The sequence below is a fragment of the Paralichthys olivaceus genome, chromosome 5 (assembly GCF_024713975.1).
Source record: "Paralichthys olivaceus isolate ysfri-2021 chromosome 5, ASM2471397v2, whole genome shotgun sequence".
NCBI lineage: Eukaryota > Metazoa > Chordata > Actinopteri > Pleuronectiformes > Paralichthyidae > Paralichthys > Paralichthys olivaceus.
In genome coordinates, this window is record NC_091097.1 from 1,575,636 (window position 1) to 1,597,792 (window position 22,157).

Genomic DNA, 22,157 nt, shown 5'->3' on the forward strand with positions numbered 1-22,157 from the left:
TCTCTATCTCTTTATCTCTCTATCGTGATTTATTGTAATGTAGTACAATAACGTGATTTGTTGTGTTAGTATTTTTGATGTTTTCCATTTATCAATGTTTTTGACTATTTGTGAAAAAATCACCCCTTGTCACGAATGTATGAATTTTCCGTTAGTGTGTATTTTGTGTTTGTCTGCAGGGCGACGGCGAGGGAGGTCCCCAGGGAGACGGTGGCTACACCCAGGAGGACATCGCCGGCATCGAGGCCACGTCGACCTTGAAGCGACGGCCGCGCGGCTCCAAGCCCCACCCCAACGGCTCCGACTTCACCCTCCAAGAGTCGTCCACCGTCAAGCGAAGACCCAAGAGCCGCGACAAGGAGCCCGAGGGCTACGCAGAGCTGGCCGCCGCTAACGGAGAGCCCGTGGAAACCGGGTTGCCAAACACCACGCAGCCAGTACCTTACCAGAACGGCACTGCCACCATGAAACGCCGCACGGTGCCCGGTGGCCCAGATGCTGGAGTGACAGAGCAACCCCAACCCAACCATCAACCTCAACCACATCATCAACCTCATCATCAACCCCAACAACAACCCCAATCTCAACCGCCAGTGACCGCTGCTCCTCGCAGGGACAGCGTGGATGTAGGAGCCCCAGTGGTCAATGAAGGAGCTCCGCAGAGAAAACCGAAGCCGCCAGTTTCCCCGAAGCCGGTAGTGGGGCAGATAAAGAGAGGACCACAGACGCCCCCACAGCCTGCCAACAAGAGGGTCCCGCTGCCGGGCCCTGGCACACCCGGAAGTCCAGGTACTTAGATCAGATCCGTCCATTCATTAGTTGTCCCACTTATCCTCAAGGGTTGCGGGGGGGAGGAGTCAGACTGCAGTTACGTCCTGGAGCCAAAATTAGCTCGGAAATAACTGCACACTGATAAAAAAAACAAAAACCCAATGCTCGACTTGAAGAATCTCAGTCGGTCACTAGGGGGCAGCTCTTGTAAATTGTTCTTTTCTCTCTCTCTCTTTTGTAGTGGAAGGAAAGAAGATTCCTCCACCTGTGTCGCCGAAACCGGTGCCCCCGCCCACGGCGCCCAAACCGTCCAAGCTCATCCACTCCATGACCAGCCCCCCCTCCCCGACCCCAGCCCCAGCCCCAGTCAAGCAGCACTCTGTGGTGGCCCGGCAGACCAGCTCGCCCCCGTCTTTCCCTCCCTCCAACACCCCCAGCCCTCCCAATGCCAAACCGACGAGCCCGTCTTCCCAGAGCCCCCACACGCCGCAGACCCCCACCACGCCACTGACTCCCCAGACTCCCGCCACTCCCAGCCCCACCCCGCCGCCCGTCAAGCCCCCTCGGTCCTCCATCGGGGGTGTGTCTGTGGACAGCGGGATGGTCGGCGGTGGGGTGACGGCGCCGGCTGCTGCGACATCACCGGACTTCTGTGTGGATTCTCTGGTGCATCAGAAGCTGGAGGAGACCAGTGCGTCGCTGGCCGCGGCTCTGCGGGCGGTGGAGGATAAGATACTGCGGCAGGAGGAGTAAGGAGCACACACACACACACACATTCACATTCACATGTACACACAACATGCTACACAAATAGTCACAGGTGAGAAGCAAATATTTTCTTTTATTTCGTATTTCCACCTTCTTTAACATGTTTTCTTTGAGAATCATTTCTGGAACATAATGAAAAACATGTTTAAGGAAAATTATATTTATTAATGTAGGAAATTTGGTGCAGATCCCCAAAAAAATCCAGATCTAATTAATGAAAATGTGATTTCATAATTTAATTTTTTTTTTGTGTGTTTGTGACTTTAAGCAGTCGAAAGGTACTGGACCGATTTTCTTGAAACTTAGCAGACAGGTGCGGTTTGAACCAAAGACGAATCCATTAACATTTGGAGCAGATACGATCAACGGGCCGGCTCCAGGGACTTTTTTTACTCTCTTTGATTTGTTTTTTCAAAAACGAAAAAGAAAAAGAAAATGTTTAATCAATATATTGATAAACAATCAGCCTCAACGATGGTGGATCTGCTGTTAGTGTAAAGTACAGGCAGGCATAGCAACGGTAACTAGGGCTGGTGGTGCTTAGCAACAAACAGTGAGCAGGGTGAGATAAGAAACAAAGATCTTAAGATTGTGTGTGTGTGTGTGTGTGTGTGTGTGTGTGTGTAGCTCTGTGGCTGAGCAGAAGACCACAGTCAGTATCCTGGACGACATCGGCAGCATGTTCGATGACCTGGCCGACCAGCTGGACGCCATGTTGGAGTAACCATAGAAACCGGTCAGCATGTCTCCATGGCAACGCTGCAGCAGGACCAACTCATGATGGCACAATGGGCGAGATGCCTCTCTTCCTCTCTCTCTCTCTGTCTCTCTGTCTCTCTCTCTCCTTCTGTTCATCTACTCTTCCAGTCGTCCATCCATTGCTGCTCTGGAATAACCTCGTTCATCCTCCTCTTCCTCTCGTCTCCTGTTGCTGATGAAGAAAATGACGACGGAGCGACGCAACAGGCCTGGACGTGACGTTGGCGGTGAGAGAGGGCGTGCAAGAATGAGGGATGGACAGAGAGAGAGTGACACTAAAAGAGAGGGGTTTGAAAAGAAAAAGGACCAAAAACGACTTATGGGAAAGAGAAAATAAAAAAAAAAATGGCGATGAAGAAGTGAAAGAAAATGGAGGAGACTGCGTTTATGAACTCAGCGTGGACTCGAACAAATAAACTAAACTAATACTGATTGAAAAACCAACTGTGTGATGAATCATAGTGTGGTATGTGTACATTCTAAGCATGGAGAGTTTATATCTATTGACAAAGTCCTGCATTAGCACACTAATATATAATATACCGATAAATATGAATCTCTAGCTCTTTGGTTTGGTGTCTTGGTTCTGTGTGGAATGGTGACCTCTGGTGTTGTGACGACGTAAATGACTTGGTGGAAATTTTTTTTATCTGTGACCAAAACGGGACTATTCAGCTCCTCAAGTGTGTGTGTGTGAGTGTGTGAGTGTGTGAGTGTGTGTGTGTGCGCGTGCATGTGTGTGTGTGTGTGTGTGTGTGTCTGATAAGGCCCGTTTAAAAGGTGTTTGTGGATCGTCAGAATTTCCTGATCAAATCCAGTTTCCTGTCCTGGCTGCATCCATCCTCATCGTCACCTTCAACACACTCACTCACACACACACACACACACACACAGAAGAAGCACAATGACCCATGCAGCCAGCTCGCACACACACAGACACACACGGACACACACACAGGAGCCCGCACAATATAAACTAATATAACGAGAGAAGGGGAGGGAGAGGGGCGAACGCAGGATGTCCTGGAAAGCAGATGTTACGTGTTGTGGATAAAGTTGGCACCACTGAAAGTTTGGGGAAATGGTTTCAGGATGCAGTTGAAAGAGTTTTAGTAAAACGAGGTTGAGGCGGTGGAGTGGCTGAGTCTCGGGGTTAAAGGTCAGATCAGGCTCGGTTGGTCCAAACCCCCCCCCCCCCCGCACAATACAAACACAAGCACCAGAGTCAGAGAGACGAGCCCAGATTCACCCGACTCATGATACCAGTTATTCCACTGGAAAACAAAACAAAGAGCATAGCAACAAACTTCAGGTCCTCACATCCGACATTTCAATTATTTTTCTAAAATCGTATCATTCTAAGAATTAGAGATTCTAACGAGATCACACAGTTAAAAAAATCCTCATAATTTCCAGAGTGTACAGTCATTTTCCAAAACCCTCAGAAGCAGGGACGCACTGATTCGATTCAATATGATTTGTTAAAAAATATTTCAAAAGCAGTTTGTGTTCAATCATCCTGTGAAGAAGTCGAATTATCGAATTATCTAAAAATCCATAATCTCATGTGATTCGATTCTTGACGATATGTCTTAAAGGAATCATTCACAAAAAGTATCGGCTCCTGTACAGAACCCTGTGGAACTCCATGACTAACGTGTGTGTGCACGGAGGAGTCGTTGTTAACTTTGGAATCTATCAGTACGACTTGAACTGCTGCTGCTCCTTCACGTGCGCTGGACTGGGTCTGTCCTAGAACCAGCTGTTAACATCTGTATCAGGCTGATCTCAGTGCGTCCCTTCTCTAAGATCCTGCATCGAAACGTTCCCAGATCCACGAGTTTAATTTCTCCAGAATATAAAGAAAGAAAAAAAAAACACAATTCACCCTTCATCCCACTCTCTCTCTCTCTCGACCGCCCACCCCCTGCTGCCATGACAATCTACACCACCCCCCCCCCCCCTCCCTCCACCATCCTTATCAGGCATCACCATGGTTACTACAGTGTGTTGCCATGACGGCGTTCTCAGTAAAAAAAAAAAAAAAAAGATTAAGGTGTTAAGATGGAGCGAGTGGGCGGGGCGTAGTGAAGCTGGATGTTTTGTTAGTGTTAACGTCCTGAAGACGACCACGACCACGATCCGGAGGTCGAGATCTACGTTTCACAGTCCCACAGCGGAAACACTCCGCATATAAATGATTACGATTTCAGAGAATAGCTGTGGTATTTAAATTATGATCACATAGAGATTATATATATATGGATATTTGCAAAAAAACGTGTATTTATGATGTGTGTGTCCTCCTGAAGACTATTTTTCAAAGTAAACAATCTAATCTGAGTGTTGAATCCGTTTGCTTCTCCATGCTTCAGTGGTCCGAGCTGATGAATCATCGTAGGATGTCGGGATATTTCCAGAAAGCTTTTTCTAATTGTTATTATTATGAATTTTTTTTATGTTTTCCTCTGCCTACATGTGTACATGTGTCCGATGTGTATAATGCAAGCGATTCTTGTTGTATTATTTTTGAAATTGTTTTCAAATGCAACATTCAGTTTTTCTTTGAAACATGTGCCTTGCTTTGTGATTTCGGTCTGACTAAAATACAGTAGATGGGTATGTACAACACGTGGGGATCCTTCTCTGTGTTACTTCATTATTTCAAATTCATAAAAACGAGAGTTAGCGGCTCGCAGTCCAACCAACAACCAGTTATTGAGTAAATGGCTTTAAACGTGTTTTTACAGGAGAAGCCGACCTTTGACCTCTCAGATATAAAAAAAAAAAAAAACATCGCGTAGCGACGTCTTTACATTTCTGCTCCGAGACGTTTGTGTGAAATCTCTCTAACTGGTCCGAGCTGGACGTCTGTGTCGGATGTAACCTTGACCTCTGACCTTTCACAGCAAAAATCTATTTTACCTCAAGTCTGAAGAACGTTTGAATTTAAAGACGATTCTGAAACATCACATGTTAAAATTTCAAAAACGTAATGCGTCGTGCAGAAGCCTGACAATTAAAAATAAAAAAAATGTTTGTCTAATGATTGAAACTAAATTGAAAAAACATTTTAATTTTACTTTAATACTAAACACTTAAATTATCTTATGATGGTTGGTCGTTAACTACGTATTGCAGTCACTTGAAAAAAAAGAGGTTTTTTTCAATTTTTCAGACAAATTTTTCTTTTTTTTTAGTTTTTCTGACAAATTTTTTTCCTTCCGTTTTTAGGACAATTTTTTTTTCTGAGTTTATAGAGAATGTTTGAAACAATAGATGCATTAATTCCTTTATTGAGAAGTTTAAGACTCTGGGAGATCGTCCTGTCTTTAAGTCAGATCGATGTGTTATCATTAGTTTGTCGACTCTACGCAGACACATGAGGACTTTGCGGTTGTTGAGTAGGAAAGCTCAGATCTTCTGAGATGAGGACATGTATGTGCGGGCAGGAGTCACCATAGGTCCATGGGAGTCACTTGCAGGTTCTTGCTGGAGTTCGAGATCTCGATAATTCAGAAAAAAAATTTGTCTGAAAAACTGAAGAAAAAAAAATTTGTCAGAAAAAACAGAAAACCTTTTTTTTTTTTACAGAAAAAATTATTCAAAAAAAGAACCCCAAAAGTAAATTACTCAGAAAAACTGAAGTTATTTATTTCATAGTTAACAGCTGTGAAATAAATTAAAATTTTACTCACACTAATCAATTCTGACATTTTAGGCCAAATTTAAATGGTGTCTTAAAACTTCTGGCACAAAAAAATTCTCTGATTCGTCGAATGATCCACCAAGTTTAAGTTTTTCTTGTTTTCGGTGCAGTAACAGAGGGAAACGTAACCATGACTCCCACCTCCCTCGCACTAACATCCCTCTGAAGGCTGCAGATTACACGTCGACACCTCCTTTCTTTTAAAACTCAGCGTCAAATCAACATTTAGCCTCTTCTCCTGCTCGCCTGGTCTCATTGAGGCCGCCTCTCCTGCTGCAGGCGTTATCTTTAAGTGTGTGTGTGTGTGTGTGTGTGGTGGTGGTGGGGGGGGGGGGTCGGGTCGGGGCGTGCTCCGGGTCAGGTGACATCAACAGATGGTGAAAAGACACAGACGGTCAAATATGTTGTGGAGCTAAAAGTGTTTCATGTGTTTATTTAATTTTCCACCTGTGCTTATCTGAACAGACACTGGACGGTGTCTCCTCCGCTCTGCAGTGACTGTGAGTGTTTGAGAAGCCGAGTGTGTTACGTGTTGCTCTGCTGCTGACTGTATGAAGCCCGTGTGTGTGTGTGTGTGTGCACGTGTGTGTGCGTGTGGACAGTGGCGTGCTTGCAGTGACTGCATCTTATGGCCGTCTGCTCTGAATAAATAAATGTTATATACAAACTGTTTTGGTGTCGTGACATCGTTAAGGCCCTCAGACTTCCGTCTCTGCAGTTCAGACAATAAACAACGACTCGTGTGACGTCACAGCTTCTACGTTTCATCTGTAAAATCCAAAAACAGAAAGATTAGAAAATGTTTCCACCTGTCAGATTGTGTGGCAGAAGGTTTAAGTACTCAGACCGTCTTAACAAATATACAGAACAACTCAGGGTTCATTTACAAATATGAAAAGTTAAAGTCACACTTTAATGATTTCAAATTTTAAAACTGAAAACAGGATAAAATACTTTTTACTAATCGCTCAATAACATCCTGCAGTGTGTAAGTTGTATCTGTATCTTAGAAGTAAACTAGAAATACCACTTTACCTCGGTTTTCCTCCGCTGACCAGAAGTTTTCATCCACATAACTTTGTTTTCCAGATTCACGTGCGGTCCCTGTGACCTTTGACCTCCGACCGCTGAACCCTAATGACGTCATCTTTGAGTCCAGGTGAAAACTGATAACAAGTTGAAGAAGTTCCCTCAAGATGTTCTCGATATTTCACATTCAAGAAGCCAAAAACACGTCTTATGAGCCCACCGTGACTTTTGACCTCCGGGATGTAGTCCGTCTGAATTTGAAAGAAATTTAAATGACGTGCACCAAATTCTTATCAAGTCATCGTTGAGTCCAAGTGAATATTTGTACCAAGTTTGAAGAAATTCTCCGACCAGACTCTTGAGATATCGCGTTCACGAGAAAGAAAACGCACGGATGGACAGTTTGCACGAGAAGCAGCTGAAGTTCAATGGTTGAAATGAATCAGATCAACACTAATCAAAGTGTACAACAGTTTTATTGATCGATGATCAACTCAGGCTTAACATGGTTACAAGTTTACAAGAAATCACTGACACCGACCAGTGAGGAAAACTCTCTCTCCCCTCCCCCGCCCTTATCTCCGAGGCTACAGGAAGTGGCGTCCAGATGTGTGTTGAAATGAAAACGTAATACTCTTGTGATCATGTGATCGTCTAAAACCACACCCAGTTCCCCGGCTGCCTTCGCTTCGTCGAGCGCTGCGGTCTGAAAGTGTTCGGGGGATCAGGAGAGAGAAATATGAGTCATTACAGTCTTTCTTAACGTCTCATCCACACGTATGGCACTCATTGAAACACGCACCCATGTACACGACAACAGACACATACATGCACACTGACGTCTCCTCCTCACCGCCTGTCTCTCTGGCGACCAGGCCGGCGTGAGTCATCGTAATGGGCACACGTCCACGACTCGGCACGTTACTTTACACAACTGTACAACCGTCGAGAGGCTCTGAACACAGCTCCATCATGGCACTAATATAAAACTCAGTAAATCTATAGATCTGTCATTCTCTCTCTTAAGTCTTCACTTGTTATGAAAAGGAGTTTTTTATAAAGGCTGGTTTCACAAAACTGAGCGACAGAAATGTTGACGTGAGTAAGAGAGAAAAGGAAACTTCTCTGGAAATGTCTCGATGCTTGTTATTAACACACCAGCTGCTCTGATCTGAATCAACAGTGGTCGCAAACGTCAGGTCACTTTCACAAGTCATGTTTTTTTTTTTTTTTTTTACTTCTGCTTTGTTTAGGAATATTTCACACGAATAGATTACTTAAGAAGTCAAAGCAGAGGCGGTGAACACACCAGGCGACACAAGCGACGGCCAGGTCACACGCAGGCTGATGTGTCAGTGGCTCACGAGTAGCTCCGCAAATATTTCGTCTGCGTTTGGCGTGAGCGCAGCTTTAGAGTGAAAGTCAGGTGAGTGACAGCAGAAGTTATCGCTGCCTCTGCTGCCGCTTTCGGGAAAAAAATAACTGACAATGATAAAAACCTAACTTGACGGTGAGTTAAAAGAAACGGGACCAAAGAGATGCGTCTTGTACAGTTAATGTGACGGTGATCCTACAATCACTGGGTGACCTGCATACGTGTTGTCATGGTTACTATAGCCCGACAAATACTGGATTTTTGAAGCTGGCACCTTTGACCCCTGACCCCGTCCAGGGAGCGACAACCTTCAGATTGTCTGGGTCGGGCTCGATAACCTCAGACTCATAAAAAAATCACTGTTTGCGTTCATTTCAGCATAAAACTGCTGCTACTGCATCAAATAACTTGATTTTAATTTGAATGTCTCCTTTAAAATGTTTGACTCGTCTGTGATTTGGTGGATTCTGGGATTTAAAAGTCACAGAACATGAAAGATTTGGAGCGAGCGCTGCGTCACTCCACGTTTGTGAAACCAGCCGTTACACGTGTGGACAGTTTACATTAGGCTTCGTCAGTACAGTTCTTAAATGGCAGGTGTATCTGCAGGAAGCAGACAGGACCATCTACTACCCATAATCCTCTCTGCTTCCCGCTCTGATTACAGCGCTCATTCAATCTCAGATTTGGCGTTGCAACCGTTAAGGCAGCTCGTCTTATTTTGCCCCATAATGCACTGAGTCACAGAGAGCGTGACGTGGAGCTGACCTGCCGCCCTGAAGGTCGGGGTCAACGCGTGGGACTGTTTGACGTTTTAAAAGCAACACTCAGTAAAATAGTTCCAATGCAGCTCGATGGCGGTGGTGGTGGTGGTTACTGTTGGTCTGCGGCTGTTAAATCACAATCAAAGAAACGGGCGTGGACGAGGAAACCTCACGGAAACTTTGATGGGATGTGAAGTCTGAACTCAACTGAGAGCCAGAAGTTCGTTTAGCAGGTCCACACCTGAGAGGGACACAGAGAGGAAAGTTCAGTTTGAAAGATCCAGAAAAATGAAAACTCAAAGTAAAGGCATTCAAACTGTACAGCTGATTTCAGACATGAACTCTGGAGAACTTCTGCACAATTGGGTCTGGACTTTATCTGGAGTTTGTCTCTGGTCTGGAGAGTTCAATAAATATCAGTAGTTTATGTAACTGCAGATTAAAAAGCTCAGGAAGAAAACGTCACAATTTTCGTGATATTCATTTATTTCTAAGTGCTTTTATTCTGAAAGATTAGAACACTAGCAGGGTGTGTTCTGTGTGAAATACAAACTGGACATTTGAAGGAGGGGACAGAATCACAGAGGGACAGTGAACGTGGAATCTGAGCGGACACCAGCAGACACACGAACAGCAGGTGGAGCAGCTGACTGAGGACAACGTGTCGTACCTTGACGGTGCTGTCGACGGCTCCGGAGAACAGGCGCCCCCTGGAGACAGCCAGAGCCGTTACACTGCCCTGGTGTCTGAGCAGAGTCTGGGTGCAGATCATGTTATCCATGCTCCACACCTACACAACACATCAACAACAGTGTAGCTGTGTTACACACTTCTTTCCTCTACATTAGTTTTATACAAACACACATATCTGGATAAATAAAACTTCTAAAACAGGACTAGTAAACATCATAATCAGAGAAATGACAGAATAAGGTCAACAATCGGATCGAAGGTCATTGTGATTATCAATCCTCACCCTGAGGGAACGATCGTAGGAGGCGCTGAACACTTTGGTCTGGTCCGGGGTGGAGATGACAGCGAGAGCATAAACTGTTCCCACGTGACCTGTGAGGGTCCGCACCTGCTCTTTGGACTCAATATCCCAAACCTGGAGAAAAGAGAGTTCAACGAACACGTGTCCGGGAGGACAAGGCAAGTGTTTGTGTCCCTGTGTTCATGTCTCTTACGTGGATGAGGTTTTCGTAGGTGCCACAGACGATGTGGTGGTTGGTGACGGCGATGGAGTAGACGCTGCCGCCACTGGTCTGGAGGACGTGGACGCACTCCAGAGAGCGGATGTCCCAGATCTGACGGAGAGACAGAAGGAGAGAGGGACTTGTAAGACGTCAGCAGCATAATTCAGCAGCGCCTGTAAACGAGGATGCTTTGGCTTCATTTCTCTACAGTGGGAAGTGGAGAGTCGTCGTCTGTCTTTGTAAACAGTTCATGATCTACACCTGTGATAGGATTAGCATGAAACATCTTTGTTTCATCATCAGTCTACGAGCTTTGCCACAAAACACCCTCCTCTCTTTTTGTCCCATTGTCCAGTCACTCTATATTTAGAGGATCAATAAAGGCAAAAATAAGAAAATGACACAACCAACAATCCATGTGTGGCATTTAAACACTGGTCAAACTTGTTAATAATTGAAAATACAAATGAAAGAAGTTCATTTCTTCTAGATTTCCACTGAAACAATGACTAAACCATATTCAGGGACCGAACTGTCCTCCAGGAACTATGGAGCTGCTCCATTTTGCAGCATTTGTCAAAGTAACTTCTGTAGCAAAGCATTTTCTAAATGACTCCTCTCCAGTAACCGCTGTCTGGAGACTAACTGCTTCGCTTATAGGCGTCATAAAAAAAAAAAAAAGAGTGGAGAAGATTTCATCTTTGCTTTCATCTCCTGTTCCTAAGTCTCCCACAGACGTCCCTCATTCCCACAGACCGTCCCTCTCTTCATCTCTCTACAGCGTCCCTGAGGTGTTCATTAGTAACCAACTCCAGCCAGACAGCAGAAGCACACACACACACACAAAGAGCACTCTTTACAACGAGACTGAAATATGATGTTGAACGTCAGACAGAGATATTTTTATGAAGAGAAACTAATTACCGGCCATAATATAACCAATTCGTTTCAACTGCTCACACACGCTCTCTCACATGCTCTCGCACCAGCTCGCTGTCCTTCACGCAGGTTAGTGTTATGAATACAAACGTAGTTAATTCTAATGTAATTAATTAGTATTATACTATGATACTGACACCGTGGCTCCCGCAGCATGAATGGTCCAGTACTGAACAAGACTGTAACCACTGCATGATAACATGGTTAATGACACTCGGCTAGACTTTGGTATTTGCTTGGCTTCCATCGCCAAATATGGTCGTTCAGCAATAACTGGATGAATCAAAACATTTGAAAAGCTTGTGTGTGTGTGTGTTTGTGTGTGTGTGTGTGTGCGTGCGTCCACTCACCTTGATAGTCTGGTATGAGCCACTGTACAAGTGGTTCTGGGAAGCCACCAGTGCTCTCACCCAGTGATTCAGACCGGTTAGTTCCTTCTTCAGTTTCAGCTCTGTACCCACGATGTCCCACACCTGTGCACAAAATAAGGTTCAATGACACTGAAACACCTGGAAAAACTAAAACACTATGTTCAAAAGGGCAAAGAAGTGTTTGTGACGTTGACCAACAAATTCTCATCAGTTCATCTTGAGTAGAAGTAAATGTTTTGCTTTGTGAAACCTTTTAAACACACTTGACATATTAAGTGTGTTGCAGTAAGTCACCAAAAAAACTCAAATGTCAACTGAAATAAGAAGCCACTTTTCAACAATTGCACAATCCTGGAAGCACACACTAATGGACACACACTGCACAGAGCTGAGCTGGAGCGGATACACAGCAAGAGTTCATAATGTCACTGAGCAGATGGTACAGAGGCGTTGAGGTGAGCAAGAATGGAAAACCCCTGTGTAAGAGCACTGACATCACACAGAGCATCACAGTCGTCCCCTTCCTTTCACCCGCTCGCATGTACGCGTGGTAACAAAGAAGAGGCTTAGTTTCCACACTTGGTTTTAATGTGCACACTCCTTTTAATAATCTGTGTCTTTGTGATAGTTGGAGCACAATAAACCCTGACGGGCGCAGAATAAACTGGTGGTTTTGCAAAAAGCTTTAAAAATGATGAGACAACACAACATGGCGAGGCATCATGTAAATAACTGCACCTTAATGGCCTTGAGGGAGCCGCTGAACAACATGTTGTGGGAGGAGACAAGTGTACACACTGGGTTGTCATGGGCACGGATAGTATTGACTTTCTGCAGGGTCTGGATGTCCCACACCTACGAGAGATGCGCAACGGTGAGACGAGAAAAGACTAAACAATTCAAAACATCTCAAAGAAGAGAGAAGTCGAGAGACGACGGTCACTTACGATGATGGTGCAGTCTGCAGAGCCACTGTACAGCCTGTTTCTATGGTGAGACAAAAAAAACAGCAGAGTCGTGCTTGAAAGAGAGCCTCGTTATTCTCCGTCGATATAAATTATATAATCAAAGTTTGAGGGGGTCTTTAGTGCATGTGTGTATTTACCCCTGGATACACAGAGCCAAAACGATGCCATCGTGACCCTCGAGGGTTTTCTGACACTTGTAGGTGGTGCAGGTGTCCCATACCTGAGGTGACGGAGGAGATTCAGGGTTAAAAAGCTGTTTGTGTGTCTGTTCGTGTCTTTGAGGCTTTTTTTTTTTTTGTCTCCATGCGACAACTAACACTTGAGTAAGTAAAGATAGAACAAGTGTATTTCTAATTCAGGGTTATGGGCAGTTATCAGTATATCTCTGGATGTGGGAGGTGTAAATGTGTTCAGGCTGAAAATAGCACTGCTTCAAAGAACAAACACACACACACACACACACACACACTAACACATTTTCTGTTCAAAATGTGTCTTTAAATTAAAATGATCTCACTCCTGAGGAGCGTTTGGCTCTATATCAGTTTTAATCTCTGTCCGTACTAACACTGAACATGCAAATCACATGACCACTCACTGGATGTTCATGAAACAATCGCCTTTGAGTGTGTGTGTGTGTGTGTGTGTGTGTGTGTCACCTTGATAGTCTTATCTGAGGATCCAGAAAAGAGCAAGTCTCCAGTGGAGTAAACACAAAGGCACCACACGGGACCCTGGTGGCCGACAAACGTCCCCTTGCACTTGAAGATCTGCTGGGGGTCATATGCTACACAGGGGCACAGAGATGGGAAAGATTGCTTTTGGATTTTTCAGTGGAAACTACACAATAGTGAAGTATAGAGAATGGGGAGGGTGAGGAATAAGGAGGAGGATATATGCAGAGGTTGGATAAAGAAGAGGAGTGGGAGTGAGGGAACAGACGGAAGGACAAAGAAACAGCCGGGGGAGACAGTCAGAGTCAAAACAGCAAAACTACTATGTTGAAATCAAGTTTAGTCAAGGTCGACTTCTTGGAAACAATTACCAAATGTCTTTCCCCACTGAGAGAGGTGAAGAGTTAAGCAGGACAGACGGGCAGATACTTACAGCCCAGGATTCCCATATTGAGCCTGGCATTTATGTGGGACAACTCATCCTGCAAAGACACAGAAAAATAAACTGACAAATGTTCTAACTACTGGTTTCCTAATTCAACTTTTACTGTCACATACGCACACACATTTATCCCAGAATCTCTAAAAGGTGCCCACAAACTTACGTTAAGCATGGAGGCATCTCTACGAAACTCCATCAGGTCCTCACTCAGTTTACTCTGGTTCTCATCCAACACATCTGAAAACACACACAAGCACTTTAATGGAAAAAAGCCTCATTAGGGATGCACCGATACTCCCCAGAGTATGACTGCAAGAGCCGATTCAATATTTGTATTCAAAATGCAAAATGTGTAAAGCTCTGTCTAATGGATTAAGATAAAAGGCTGTTTCCACCGGTCACTTCCTCACCATAAATAGAGATATGTACACAACCTGCCTTTTAGGCTTGTGAATGTTTTTTAATTTTCAGAGATAAAGCAACGCTATGAAACTTGACTACCTTAAAACAGCAGCTTCAAAATGAGTTTGATGGTTCAGTGACTGTGACTATGGAGAATGTTTCCTCTTTCATTCCCACTCTTCTCCCTGAACGTCTGTTCTCTGTAACTCTGGTGAGTGGGTTTGATCTCCTGTGAGAAGAAGTGACTGAGAGTCACAGCTTCAACTGTCACCATCAGCTCCAGACAGTTGAGGAGTGAAGCCGAACCGTAGATCAGTTAAAAAAACACAGAGAACTTATTAACAACCAGAGTTTATCTCCAATATTCAGCCGGGAGACTTAAAATATGAAGAATTCTGAACAGAGTTTGGTGGATTTGTGACAGCGGCAGCTCTTCTGCTTCAGGAAGCTGGGGATCATGGGTAATATCCACCATTAAGCCGTGTTACAGTTCAGTGAGTGGGACGACAGTCAGAGCTCCACTTAACACACTGATAGACCATTTCACTTGAACACGGAGCCCAACAGAATTAATCAACACCTGTGGATGCAGGGGGCGCTGTTGCTCGGTTCTTGATGTGGTCGAGGTCCCTTTAACTTGGGTGAAATTATCTGTGACTCACTGTGACTTAAATTCACAAATTCTCTTTTGATATTTAACGAGAACCCACATTTGTAAGAACAAAATGAATAAATAAGCCACTGCAACTTGTTCGGCTGAAGAAGAAGATATAACATAGACTGAATCTTACCAAACTTGAGCTCCATGTTCTTCTCCAGCTGATCTAATTTCTCCGACAGTTTGCCCAACATGGAGCGCAGGAAAGCAATGTCTTGGTCCTTCTGGGACAGAGTCAGCTGCATCTCGTGGAACCTAACAGGGTCAAAGGTCGGGGATCGTATACAGATCAGAGATGTGCGGAACAAACACTCCAGTTCTCCAGACAGAAATATAAAGTGTTTGTTACGATCAATGGCTTCAGGTGTCCTCACCTGTCGTCAGTCTGCTGCAGAAACTCTTTCAGCCCCTCAAATTTACACACCTCCAAATGTGTTTCATACGTGTCTTGGTTACCGATGAACGTACAGCTGTCACAGACCAGAAGAGTCAAATAAGGGGAAGGTAGATGAGGGGAAACAAAAGGCAATTTCTGACAAGTGTTTTACTTACCCATATTTAGAGTGTGGACATTTGATGTGCTCACATTCTTTGAGGTGAGCCTCAAGGTTCATGGTGAGCAGCGGGGGGCAGGAGGGGTTGTTGGGGCAACGGACTGGCCTGTAGTCACAGCTGACCTCATGTTCTCTGTAGAGACACAGAGAGTTCGAATGGAGGGAAAGTAGGTCAGTAAAAGCATTGCAAATTGTTTTTGTGTTTTACAGTTCAGCCATTGTGCATTCATAGGAAAGCAGCAGGAATCCATCATCCTTAGTCCTTACTTCCGTGTGGACAGTTTAATGGTGAAAGGGCAGCCCAGTGGGTCCACTTCGTACGCTCCAGGTTTCCCGGCCACCGTGGCATTGGAGGCCGTGGCCCCTCCTGCACCGCTTGCTGTGGCCCTGCAGCCGTATTTACAGTGGATGAAGAGCTCTCCTATCTGCTCGGCCACTGCGATGTTGTTTACCACAACTGTTAGTTTAGCAGCATCCACTGGGCACTTGTCTGTGAGGGAAGCCAACACGAGGGTGAGATTACAACACACAACACCAATATCAATGTTATTCGTGCCACATGTGGGTCTGTGTCCCTCACCTGAAGTCAAGGCACATCGTCTGCAGAAGGTGTGCTGAGGAAGGAGGGGAAAAAGGCGTAGTGACTTTTTAAAAATCATATTTTGTTGTTCTTATTAATAATAATAACTTCATTAAGTTAACTTACCCCACACGTAGTGATGACAGGGTCTTTAAAGACATTACAGCAGAGCTGACAGCACAGTTTTACTGACGGCTGTTCAGCGAACACCTGGGGCTCCTGCACACATACACAAATGTGTTAATATAATCAGTTTGTGGTGTGTGTGTGTACATGCATTCATTAATGTGATAGTGGGCATATGTTTATGAGTACTGTCGTATACAAAAGGGCCCAAAAGCCTGAGACCAGGAATGAGAAGGTGGTCTCAGACTTATGGACCCCACTTTATGTGGTACTGTCTACAATATGTTTGCACCGGGCTTGATACCGTGTCCTCCTCCTCTTCGTGCAGAGAGAACGTGGAGCGCAGAGACATGTTGGACTCGGAATGGAGAGATCGGACTGAGATGGCTGAATCAGACCTCCGAGGAGTACCGATGAGAGGCTGAGGGGACGGGAGGAGGCAGTGGAAAGAAGAGGAGGTTAGAGCCTTTTCATACATTGACAGCACAACAATATATATATTCGTTAAACTTTTCACTCCCAGCTCTTCTAAAATTATAAGCTTAAGTTTGCAGAGGTATTAGGACAGAGAGGAACAACATAAAATCTTAAATGTATGTACCATTCCATCGTCATCATCCCGAGGGGAGTAGGTTAGAGTACTAGAGGAGGAGGGCGTTCTTCTGTGCTGCTTGTAGGTGGTGGACCCTTCTGCTGAAAACACATGAAGGCAGGTTCAGAATAACAGAATTATGTGTCTATCAAGCAAAAACAGAAAAAACTTTAAAGAGCTTTTAGAAGAGAGGACTCTGTGTCACCTTTAGTTCCAGCAGCCACGGCTGAGAAGGTCGGGCCGAACGACGCCTCCATCCTGCTCTGCTGTGACCAATAGAACAGAAAAATAATGGAGTTAAACTATCAATTATTTTTGACAAGATGATTAATTGCAGGAGAAATATGACACACAGCACAAGTATAGTATGGTTTTAATAAAAGTCTCTCTCCAGTCCACACCGCTGTCTCTCACCGAGCTGCTGGAGTCTGCGGGGGGGGGGTAGAAGGGCTGCTGGGGACGGCTGCTTCTGTTTCTCCTCTGGAGTATTGATTGTAGCGAGACGTCTCACAACCCAGATGATGCACAGGTTCACAAGGAATCACAAGCAGCTAGTTGAACAGCTATGCCTGGTTAGAGCAGAGAGGAATGAAGGGCACGAGTGAGGACAAAAGTGACCGAAAACTATTCTGATTTTCCTCTGAGCAACTCTGCTGAAGCCCGACAGAACACAGGTCAGATACATTATGCTCTCCATATGTCGGCTTTAAGGATTAACAGACAGGAACACACACACCCACACATTAGGCCCGAGAATTATTGGCAAATGTCAGCAGCTACAATGCAGCTTAAAGCAACATACGATAAGAATCAATGCAGCAACAGTGTGGGGATTGTACAGTTGAGTTACTATCATTAAATGGAGGTTTGACCCACTTGATTGGCTTCAGGTACAACAACACAATCAAAGTATAGTGTTTTACTGTTTAGTTTTATTGCATTGTAATTGTATGTAGAAGTCATTAACGGAGCTTGACTCCAGGCACAAATTCAGTCAGGTCATGTCTGAAAACGGCTTCGGACATTTGCTTTCTCCAGAGAATATCAAGAGGATCTCTGGATTTCAGTGCTTGTCTGAGAGCAGCTATTCACAGCTGCAGGGAGGGAGTCGGAAAAAGTACCAGTAAAAATGTTCTCTACAAGCGAAAGTAAATACAACACTGCAAGCACAGTCGGGAAAATGTGAAAGCATTTAATTATGCAGAAACATTCCCCCTGGCAATTATACTATTCTATTACAAGATTATCATCAGTCATGTTTTAAAACTGCTCATTTTTAGCTGTTTTGTGAAGGACTGCACGAATGACTATGATTATCATGGTATTGGGTTTGTTTTGTTTTTATTGTATCAAGGTCTAAAGTTTTGCTATCATGACAACCGTCATCACCACTGACGTTAATGATCCTCCAGAGACATTTAAACACTGATGTAAACAGAAAGGTATGCGGACTGTGAGCTTGTATTGTAGCAGGCTGTGAAACTATCCAGGACCGCTAATCTGCCCTGTCCCTGTCTCCTCTTCTTCTTGTGTGGAGCAGCAGCTTGGCAGCAAACCAAACTAAACTAAAATCAATTTCTATTCTTTTTGCCTGTCTCTCTTAAGTAGTTTATTAGAAGATGGTGTATATTCCTTGATGTCTTTTCTTCACAAAACTTCTCATGTAATATTTAGCTTTTCATTTTTTAATCCTGATGTCAATTCCCTTCTTTGTTCATTATATAAATATGTTGGACTTTCTATACACCAGGTTTTTTTGTGTTCAGAGTCTAGTTGAGTTCTTATCCTCCTATTTGATGAAGTGTATCATTCAACCCTGTTTGACCGATTCTCAGACGGGTAATGACTTTCTCTCCTCCTCAAAGTGCCTACATGTTTTTGAATTCTGTACAAATGTCTCCCCGTGTCATTTCAATCCCAGCTTTCTTGCCATCGTTTGTGACTGTATTCATTAATGATAGTTTTATATCTGCTTTGCTTAATGGTAACCTGTATGTCGATTGACGCTTGTTTTAATGACTGTTCCGCCAGTAAATCTGCCTTCTCATTGCCTTCCAGTCCCACGTGCGCAGGAACTAATGGGAAGAAGATATTAAACCCTCTCTGATGTAATCTGAGGAGGACATGAAAACTTTCAATGACAACATCTTGTCTGCCTGAGGACTTGATTGCCTTAATGGGACAGTTCACCGAAAAATTGAAAATCCGCTCATCATCTACTCACCACTGTGTACGTGGGGGGGTGGGTGAAGTGTTTGAGTCGTTAGGAGTTTCAGGAGTGAACAGCTTTGCAGCCAAAACCAATACAATACATGTAAATGGTGACCACTTCTTCAAACATTAAAAAACTGAAAATACTTCCATAGTGATCCTGTGGTATCATCCGAGTGTCTGTAAGCCCCGACGTTCAAATTCTACTGGTGACGGAATCATTTACAACAGTTTTACATCTAAATGTCGTCTGTTATCCCCCGCAGGGCCACGTTCACGTACACACACACACACAGGGAGTGGACATTTAGGTTGAAGTGAGTCAAATGAATGGTTTTGTTGTTTTGGTCACCATTCCCTTCAGCTGTATTGGATTTGGCTGCAACGCTGTTTGTCTCCGAGACTCCAGGAGTGTTTTGTGGACTCAAACACTTCACCCCATCCCATCCCCCACCCCTCCACCTGCACAGCAGTGAGAGGATGATGAGTGAATTTACAGTTTTGGGGTGAACTATCCCTTTATTAATGTCGATGGCTGACATTCTGTCGGGTGTGACGAGCCTCTCAGAAACCTGGTCACTGTCACGGAACAAGCTGCAGTCCTGAGACTCGTCTGTTAACTGTTGTGTGTCCCTGTCTGTCCCCCCGTGTGTCCCCGTGTGTCCTCACACCTCCGAGGAGATTCCCGTAAAGACTCGACACGGAGGAGGGGGGCGGAACACACACACACACACACACACACACACACACACACACAAAGTTTCACACTGACAGCTCGGCGGCTAATCGTCCGAACGTGCTAACGCGGGCGGCGTCGACATGTTGGCCGCTGCCGACGCTAGCATGCTAACCACACGGTTCCCTGTCAACGGTGTCAACAACAGTTCAAAACTGCGACAACTAGCGAGCTAGAGTAGCGGCTATGCTAGCTAAAGTTAGCTGAGCGTTAGCTGTTCTGTCGGCGGTCGCAGCCCCTCGCGGCCTCGGGCCCCGCACCGACGGAGCCTCTACGTCGTCCCGCGTCCACCAGCGCGACATGTTTGCGGGTTCGGACTCACCATTATTATTATTTTTTTTGCGGCGGCTCCAACGCTGCGGACGAATTCCTCAATCTCCTCTTCTCTCTGCCCCTGCCGCAGTGCAGTGTGGGTAACGCAGTAGCGCACGTACCGCCGACCGTGTGGGGATCCGCGCCGGCGGACTACGCTACCCACAATGCACCCCGCCGCCGTCAGTAAACACCGCAAGCTGACTGCGGGACGCGCGATTCACGAACGAGACCACGTCCTCTCCGCCGCCGCGCCGGTATTGGCCCGCGCGGCCACCGGAGACCTCACGCGACCAACTCCGTCACGTTTTTACGGTAAAACGCACGTGCACGGTGGCGTGATGGAGAGAGACACCTGCAGAGAGAGAGAGAGAGAGAGAGATGGAGAGAGAGACAGAGGAAGGGAGAGAGAGATGGAGAGGAGGGGGGGGGGGGGGTAATAATGTAACATCAACATTAAACCACACAGTGTTTCTATAGAAGAAATAAAAGATAACAGATCAAATAAACATCTGGATCTGGTGAATTTTAGTAATCAGCTGAGGTATACAAGGTATACGTGGAGGTGTACCAGGTATCAGCTGGAGTATACCAGGTATCAGCTGGAGTATACCAGGTATCAGCTGGAGTATACCAGGTATCAGCTGAAGTATATCAGGTATCAGCTGGAGTATACCAGGTATCAGCTGGAGTATACCAGGTATCAGCTGAAGTATATCAGGTATCAGCTGGAGTATACCAGGTATCAGCTGAAGTATACCAGGTATCAGCTGGAGTATACCAGGTATCAGCTGAAGTATACCAGGTATCAGCTGAAGTATACCAGGTATCAGCTGGAGTATACCAGGTATCAGCTGAAGTATACCAGGTATCAGCTGGAGTATACCAGGTATCAGCTGGAGTATACCAGGTATCAGCTGAAGTATACCAGGTATCAGCTGGAGTATACCAGGTATCAGCTGAAGTATACCAGGTATCAGCTGAAGTATACCAGGTATCAGCTGGAGTATACCAGGTATCAGCTGAAGTATATCAGGTATCAGCTGGAGTATACCAGGTATACGTGGAGGTATACCAGGTATCAGCTGAAGTATACCAGGTATCAGCTGAAGTATACCAAGTATCAGCTGAAGTAAACCAGGTATCAGCAGAGGTATATGAGGTATCAGCTGAGGCATTAGCCCATGTTGTGTTGTCATTGTGATTGACGTGCACAGACTCTCACACTGTCACAACAAACCTTTGCATCGGTCACCTCAGACAGGACCAACTTTATATTGAAGCCCAAACAAATCAATGACCTCTTTCATAACTCAGTGAGTTTTAATCACTATAAGGAGCCACGGGCCAATCACATTAGATTAGATTCATTATGTAATTCATATATTTGAGGGAACGCTATGGGATTCAGCTCTCCCTCAGTATTAAGAATAATGTGTTATTTTATTATATGTGGACATCTCCACACAACAAGAACAATCTACTGCACTTAGCAAATGAGGTCACTCTGTTTTCAGTGATGACCTCATCCTGTCTGAGGGTGAAGTTGGATATTTAACTTAAAGTTCCTCCGAGTGCAACTCGACCCGACAGCTCAGACACACAGCACTTAACCAATCGCACATTTTACAAAACACAACAAACCATAATACTTATTATTAAAAGTCCTTAAAGCCTGGACTGATATGGACTGACGCTGTGTGTTTAAGTAACGAGGAGCTGTCGAATAAAAAACTGCTGAGAAAGAACAAATACCTGCTTATAGGTGAAATAGAACAAAATAGAATTCAGTAGAACTGTTCACTGAAGAATAACAACATGATGGGGACAACAGAGAGAGGTCCTGTCGTTACCTATCTGAGGGCTGGATGTCACTTTGTGGAGTTAATAAAACTTGTGGCACTAGAGTATATAAAGTATATGCACTTAGAGATTCATTTGTATGACACCTTGTCGTCACCAGAAGAGGGCGCTGCGTATCTAGATGTCAGAAGCAGCCTCCTCTTCTGATGACTCTTTAAAACACTCAGAGGGATGCATGACTTAAAATGATATAAACTGAATTTTTATCTTTAGCGAATCAAAATGCGTCAACAGACATTTTCAAAGTTCAGTGATTTTCATGTGTCACAATCGTAAAATCACAGGTGTAAATAATCACATGTATTTATTTTACGTTTAAAGTTCCTCACAATGCAGCACTTGAGTAAATAAACAATAC

The 22,157-nt window shown here is 44.7% G+C and overlaps 2 protein-coding genes across 16 annotated transcripts in view; one reads left to right on the forward strand and one right to left on the reverse strand.

Moving 5' to 3' along the window:
• caskin1 (CASK interacting protein 1) overlaps nt 1–6,675 on the forward strand; it is a 60,546-nt gene extending 53,871 nt beyond the window's left edge. For 10 of the 11 annotated variants that reach the window (XM_069525011.1, XM_069525012.1, XM_069525010.1 and 7 more), the window contains 3 exons: nt 156–789; nt 1,013–1,520; nt 2,167–6,675. In XM_069525011.1, coding sequence (XP_069381112.1) covers nt 156–789; nt 1,013–1,520; nt 2,167–2,263 — 1,239 coding nt within the window. In that variant the 3' untranslated portion in view covers nt 2,264–6,675. The remainder of the gene's footprint in view (nt 1–155; nt 790–1,012; nt 1,521–2,166) is intronic. The other variant, XM_069525013.1, reaches the window with a different exon arrangement.
• Nucleotides 6,676–7,493: 818 nt separating this feature from the next.
• traf7 (TNF receptor-associated factor 7) lies at nt 7,494–20,100 on the reverse strand. Of its 5 annotated transcripts, none has more exons than XM_069525024.1 (22): nt 19,947–20,100; nt 17,092–17,246; nt 16,883–16,940; nt 16,687–16,775; nt 16,390–16,506; nt 16,086–16,178; nt 15,960–15,993; nt 15,647–15,869; nt 15,378–15,512; nt 15,200–15,295; nt 14,959–15,080; nt 13,929–14,002; nt 13,757–13,805; nt 13,309–13,436; nt 12,787–12,869; nt 12,629–12,668; nt 12,420–12,536; nt 11,661–11,783; nt 10,363–10,482; nt 10,152–10,283; nt 9,846–9,965; nt 7,494–9,416 (listed from the first exon to the last, which is right to left on the reverse strand). In XM_069525024.1, the coding sequence occupies exons 3-22, from the start codon at nt 16,932–16,934 to the stop codon at nt 9,402–9,404; spliced, it is 1,962 nt and encodes a 653-aa protein (XP_069381125.1). In that variant the 5' UTR covers nt 16,935–16,940; nt 17,092–17,246; nt 19,947–20,100; the 3' UTR covers nt 7,494–9,401. The 5 variants fall into 5 exon arrangements, with proteins under 5 accessions (XP_069381125.1, XP_069381122.1, XP_069381126.1 ...); XM_069525021.1 differs by having other exon boundaries at nt 16,687–16,778; XM_069525025.1 differs by having other exon boundaries at nt 16,883–16,943.
• Nucleotides 20,101–22,157: the final 2,057 nt, after the last annotated feature.